Raw genomic sequence first — 6,074 nt, forward strand, 5'->3', positions numbered from 1 at the left:
TAATTAATTCAGAAGAAAATTTACAAGTTCATAACAATTATATTTATAATACTCTACAATCATAAAACGTAATAAAACGGGAAAAATCTCATATACTTAGGTATTGTGGACGAATCTCAGTTGCTAGGTACGAGCGGCTTGTTGTGCTTGGAGCGTTTGGTGTTGTGATAGAGATACGAGTGAACCCGAAGGCTGTTGCTGTTCTTGTACTTGTTCCCGCAGAGCTTGCACGTTAGGCTTTCGAGGGGCCCGTGAATGTATCTCACGTGGAGTTTGAGATTTTCCTTTCTCGTGAAGTGCCTCAAGCACCAGGGGCAGGAGTACATCCTTACGACTTTTCCCCTCTCGACTCGGAGGGTTGGCCCGAGCTCGGAGATAACTCGAAGGGTCGTCTCCAAGGGAAGTGTACTGTGGGGAATTCCTTTCACTGTTCGGCGACCTTTTGAGGATTTCGGCTGGGACGACTCATAGGGAAACGTTTTTGAGTAAGTCATATCGTCTTGGTGACCTGATAATTAAATTTATTGATTGATTTGCGAAAAAAAAACTTGACAAAATGAGGAAACGTTTGGGTCATTAAAATGTAACGTTTAAAGTGATATTTAACGACAATTTTATCTTGAAAAATAATTTGGAATTACTAATATATTAGTAATAGATTCATGTTAATAGTTGAATAAGGATTTCGAATATGTGATGCAATAGTGTAGTTGCTGTTTCCTAAAGAAAATTCGAAAATCATTTGCGTCAAAAAGCCATTGACATCGATATCAGTGATTACCTGGTGGCTCCTCCCCGTAATCTGACTGATAAGAGCTGCCTTCCACCGGTGTTTGCCTGTCATTCTCTAAATTGCCTGATGCAACACCTGAGGTCGACGAACCCATTCCATATCTGTAATCTAATGGTTTGTCCTTAGGCAGTTGATGGGTATCCGAGGTGAAATCTAATGGTTCAATATCAGCATTGGCTATTCTATCAACGCTCATATAATTCTCGTTGAACATTGATTGTATCGCTGATTCATCGTTTTCGGATTTTAAAACATTTTCCGCGGGTACTTGAAAGGTAGCACTGGAAGACGTTGGAATTTCTGATGTGTTGCTGGATGGAAGATCAGTCTGCGAGGAACTGGGATGGTCGAAGGACCGTGGAAAGTCCTCCAGAAGGTCTGGCGACTCCACAGACTCTGCCATCTCCTCGTGTTTTTCAGATTTCAGATTTTTCTCAAGGAGTTGACAGGATTGTTCATCTGGCTCTTCTTTGTTCTACAAGAAGGATAGAAGCTATTATCTGGTGAAACGATGACAATTCAATTATAGCAAGACTCGATAACATTCCTAAAGAGTCTTTGAACAATTGATTAAGCAAAACGGAATTTAATGACTTTATTTCGCTCAGAGGAATTTATTTTATTACTGTGAAAAATTGTTTACGATAGTCATTGTGATAAGGATTTAATGGTGAATGACAATCCAATGGTAATGACCATTTTCTAATTGATAATGAAAGTTTGTAAATTTCCAGGTGTTCTTAGGGCAGAAGAAAACCCTTTTATTGTGAAATTAGGTGAAATTATTTTGCTCTTACATAATAATTATTAACTTCTTTCCATAAAAAGACCTCATCGACTCGATTAATGCGCTGTGCAGCCGATGGAGTAACTTTATCAATAAAGAATAATAATTGGAAGAGAAAGAGACTCTAATAATTAAGTAAGGGAACGACAATTACCTCATTTTTGTCTTTAGTTAGCCCCTTGATCTGCAGTGTCTCGGCGACTTTCAAGAAACTAGAAATATCCTCCTGCTTGATATTTACTTCCCCTTGATACATAAACTGTAGCATTGCGTATAAATCTCGATAATTAACGTCCTTGAGTATAACAATGGGGTGTTTGCAATTGTTACCCTGTAAAAACACAAATAAACTCAATTCTCCAAGACAATTTTACTTGAACTCGCTACAATACCTTGAATAAATCTCTGAAGTATGTGCTGCATACAGACAAAATTAATTTGTGTGCCCTGAGTATTTTTCCCTCAGCAGCCAACGTGACATCCACAAGGTGTTCATCAGACAGTAGTGAGTACAAACCCGAGGATAAATTCGTTGGAAAACTATTCCACACCAGAGAAAATTGTTCACCAGCCATTGTTTATGATAATTTCGATATGATGCTAGTCAACAATTGCTCTGGACGAACCTTTTATGACAGCTAGAAAATATAAATACGCAGTTCCAGAGAAAAATCAGTTGTTAATATAATTTCAATTATAATTACCTGTTTATTATCTAATAATAGATAGCACCTTCTCCTTTTCTGTCCGAACAATTGGTATGAACGCAAACACTAACAGATTTTCAACAATTGTGATAACATTCGACTAGGATAACAAATGATATCACTGATTAATAATTCTCATTTTTAATCGTCAACGATTTAACAATAAAAAATAAAAGTTTGATTTAACGTTCTCAACGTTTTTCTTGCCAAATTTATTTTATTGAATTTATTATAACCATCAATCTTGTTATTTGATTCGTGTTTTGAGGTATAATCGGGCATAATGCATAACTGCACCATGAATCATGCTCACATACGAGGTAATTTTTTATTTACTGCGGCGGATATATCATATGCGTGCTTGAAATATATGGAGAGGGGGGTAAAGTGTGAATTGCCAACTAGCGACATCATACGACAAGAATTTCAGTTTATCGGTCATTTAAATTTCATCTAACACTCCCCCGAAGCTGTAATACTCCCCCTCGCCTCATTTTCTCGTGATAACGGACGTCTTGGAGTCGAATTGAAACCTCGACAGCGACTGGCCTATTGACAACTTTCAATGCCACCATTTTTACATTCCCCCAGCTAAATAATTTTTTTTGATTGATACTCTCGCATTTGAAAAAATAAAATTAAACTGGCTTCATTATTGGAATCGATTTATTGCAATGATCTGCATCACAAAAAAATAATGACAATTTACATCGCCTTCACATATATTTAAGATTAAAATACAAGTTTTCATCTCGTAATAATAATGCAGTTCAATTGAAAATCAATGGAGATTAACAGGTAGAAAATTTTCAATACTCCATTCTGGGATTTTTACTGTGAGGTGCGACTTGTTAATTAAAAAACTTGATTTAATGGTCTTTCTCTTGTTCAATAGTTCTCAGCTAGGGACCCAGATGCATCTGTTTTTTTATTCGATGCACCTGCTTTCGTTTCACAAATAATAAACCATATGTATAAATAAAACTGAAAAAATAATTCAATGTGTACGAATTAACACTATAGCTGCTCAAAATCTCGTTGAAATTCTAGTTATTTTACATCGTGTTCTTTTTCTCCATCCCCTAGTGGTTAATTGTACTTGTCACACACTCTCTCGATTATTAATTCCACAGACACATTCTACAGTTAATGCCTTATTGATTTATCCGTTTATTCTTCGTAATTTAATTGCATAAACGGCGAGTATTACGTGATTACAGGGTGCATGAAATTTATTCAGCCAAAATGAGCACCACACATTAGAAACAGCGACAGACGTTCCTCAGAACGAAGCCCAAAAAAATAAGTAGGATAACAAAATTTGAAAAAATAAAATTTCACTTATTTACTTACAAATTTACAAATAAAAAAAAAACGTTGAAGCACGCAGTTTTCTCACCAAGCGTTAAATAATTTTCGATTTTTTAAAACTAACAATCACGTCGTGCATTTCATTTCTACCCTTTGGACATATTTTGGACTCTTATGCTTCGATGAATAATTTTTAAATCGTTAAAAAATTTGTCGTTTCGTTTCAATTCTCATCGTAAGCCATTTTCCATCACTCTCTCTATTTATTACATTTGTATAATATAGTCTATCAAGTAATATTGTTTATGGGTGGTTTTTGTTGTCTTCTGCTTATAATAACGTGCAAGTAACCCCATTAGAAATGCTAGGCAGTCTAAAGTGCCAGTGGATTTCATTCAGTATTGCTGATTTCATTATTGCGATGGAGGAGAAAATTTCAGTTTCCTCTCTCTTTGCTCTCTACCTTCAATAGAAAAAGAGCAAACGCTCCTGAGCACTCCCAGAGAGCAATTTCCACCCACGTTTAATGTTCAAGTACTGGGTAATTGCACGTATGCAGATGAGAATTCCTAAAATAATACAACATAAATAACAGTAAACGATGAGGGATGGTAATTCTAAAGAGACGCAGTTGGGAGTAACTTACCCAGTGCCATGATCAGCCACCACAGCCATGAGTTAGCACGTGATGCCAAATCTGTTGAGTGCTTAACTATCAGTGTCCATTTAGTCAGAGAAAGCCCAAAGCCAGCCAGGGCCCCATATCGTGCGGCAATTGTGTGGCAAAAGCACATTGATACCAGGAAACCAATCCAGTTGAATAGAAACGCAACTGAATGATTGAATAAATAAACATTTATTGTTGGTACATAATAAAAAAAATTAAAAACATTATAAAACATGAGGAAACAATTGATCAGAAAAATTGAGAAACTTTCCTACCCAAAAAAGCTGTAAAAAATATGAAATCTGTGCCAAGAAGTCCACTCTCTGGATCCCCCTCGGTAGCACTGGGGTCTATGGCGAGGATGGTCAATGGCTGTTGGGCTCTGAGACCACTCTGAATAGTATCAAATTAATTAATCAATCACTTGGTCCGTTGATCTTTACGATACCTACCAAATTCATGGAAGTTGGAATTGGTTCTCCCTGCAGAGTCTTCTCACGTTGTACTTCTTCATAACTTGGTAATTTAGTTGCCAGTTCGTAGGGCGGAGGGGCTGAGAAATCTGGTTTTGGTGGCGGGAGATCGTCATCGCTCTGAGAAGGATGGAGAGTCAATGAGCATAGAGACTTGGCTCTCAATCTCTGGAGATACTTGAAAGAAATAATTACCAACGACAGGACATTCATTTGTCGACTGGAAGCTCCTGAGTGTCCTGGTTCTTCACTGGGTAATGCCACTGTCAAAGTGGGAAATACAGCCGACGAGGACGCGCCACTCTGGACGACGTCGTTGCTGATGTGCGACTGAACAGAAACAAATAATCTCTGAGTCATTGTTTACACACGAGGCTTTCAGGGACATTGAGAGGTGTTAATAGCCCTCATTGCCATGTCCAAACGCCACTCGAGAATTCACATGTGATTGAGCAGTGGACTGTGACGATTCATGACATCACAGACCAGTCGATGAAGACGTGAATGCATCAGGATCATTTGTGTTCTTGGCACTGATATTCTTTATGTGTATCGGGGCTCCAAAAATATCGCAGAAATAATGGAGCCATAAATCGAGTAAAAAATGTCAATTGAATGTGTTTATCCCGGAGTATCCAAGTAATAGACACTTAGTGCCCTTCAGGAGTGACGGGAGGGCAAAGGGAATGAAGTTTCCACTGAAGAAATGTAAATTCCACACACTCCACGGTGAAGGGAATTATTTAAACTTCGAGGAGATATTCTCTTAGCGTCTACTCACCATTTTGCCCCCTTGATAGCGCTAGCAGTTGCCCGAACAATAGTGGAATTTCACAATAATCCAGGAAAATATGCAAACCCTCCCTCGATCGAAATTTGTTATTTCTTAATGAAACAGAGTTTTCCCAGAATCGATGGCTGAGCTGACAGCTGGTAAATTGCTTGAGACGTGAATAAATCCTGATCGTCTAGGCTCACGGAGTCCGAAGATCCTGCTTTATCGACTGCTCTCACCGATCATTTACTCAACAATAAACCCCCGAATCATGAAATAAACCCGCAAAGCATTTCAAACGACCCCAAAAAAAGTAATATAATATTTTAACTCAAATCTTCATTCCAATAATTCCCGATAAAACTAAAAATAGAAGATTGCTGAATTAATTTGAAGCTTCCGCTCTAATTACTGTTTGCCTCTGACGCTAGTAGCGCCACCGCGCTATCACCAACCGAACTAAATATGTCTGCTGCAACGGAGTTCAAGACGCGACCGGAAGTCGTTTCTCTGCCGGGTAGAAAATTAATTAATAATGGCAATTTTAGGCGACGGAGCTGT

The 6,074-nt window shown here is 37.9% G+C and overlaps 2 protein-coding genes across 3 annotated transcripts; both read right to left on the reverse strand.

Moving 5' to 3' along the window:
* Positions 1 to 19: 19 nt before the first annotated feature.
* LOC135167935 (zinc finger and BTB domain-containing protein 14-like) lies at positions 20 to 2,625 on the reverse strand. 2 transcript variants are annotated; one of them, XM_064131668.1, is made up of 5 exons: positions 2,285 to 2,625; positions 1,973 to 2,206; positions 1,735 to 1,911; positions 782 to 1,268; positions 20 to 508 (listed from the first exon to the last, which is right to left on the reverse strand). In XM_064131668.1, exons 2-5 carry the CDS (start codon positions 2,153 to 2,155, stop codon positions 117 to 119), a joined length of 1,239 nt encoding a protein of 412 aa, XP_063987738.1. In that variant the 5' UTR covers positions 2,156 to 2,206; positions 2,285 to 2,625; the 3' UTR covers positions 20 to 116. The 2 variants fall into 2 exon arrangements, with proteins under 2 accessions (XP_063987738.1, XP_063987737.1); XM_064131667.1 differs by having other exon boundaries at positions 1,973 to 2,218; positions 2,285 to 2,624.
* A 310-nt stretch (positions 2,626 to 2,935) lies between these two features.
* On the reverse strand, positions 2,936 to 5,680 carry LOC135167939 (NEDD4 family-interacting protein 1-like). The gene is made up of 6 exons (XM_064131673.1): positions 5,520 to 5,680; positions 4,934 to 5,068; positions 4,718 to 4,858; positions 4,541 to 4,658; positions 4,245 to 4,430; positions 2,936 to 4,167 (listed from the first exon to the last, which is right to left on the reverse strand). Exons 1-6 carry the CDS (start codon positions 5,520 to 5,522, stop codon positions 4,064 to 4,066), a joined length of 687 nt encoding a protein of 228 aa, XP_063987743.1. The 5' UTR covers positions 5,523 to 5,680; the 3' UTR covers positions 2,936 to 4,063.
* Between the last annotated feature and the right edge of the window lie 394 nt (positions 5,681 to 6,074).

The sequence above is a fragment of the Diachasmimorpha longicaudata genome, chromosome 12, assembly GCF_034640455.1.
Source record: "Diachasmimorpha longicaudata isolate KC_UGA_2023 chromosome 12, iyDiaLong2, whole genome shotgun sequence".
NCBI classification, from domain to species: Eukaryota; Metazoa; Arthropoda; class Insecta; order Hymenoptera; family Braconidae; genus Diachasmimorpha; species Diachasmimorpha longicaudata.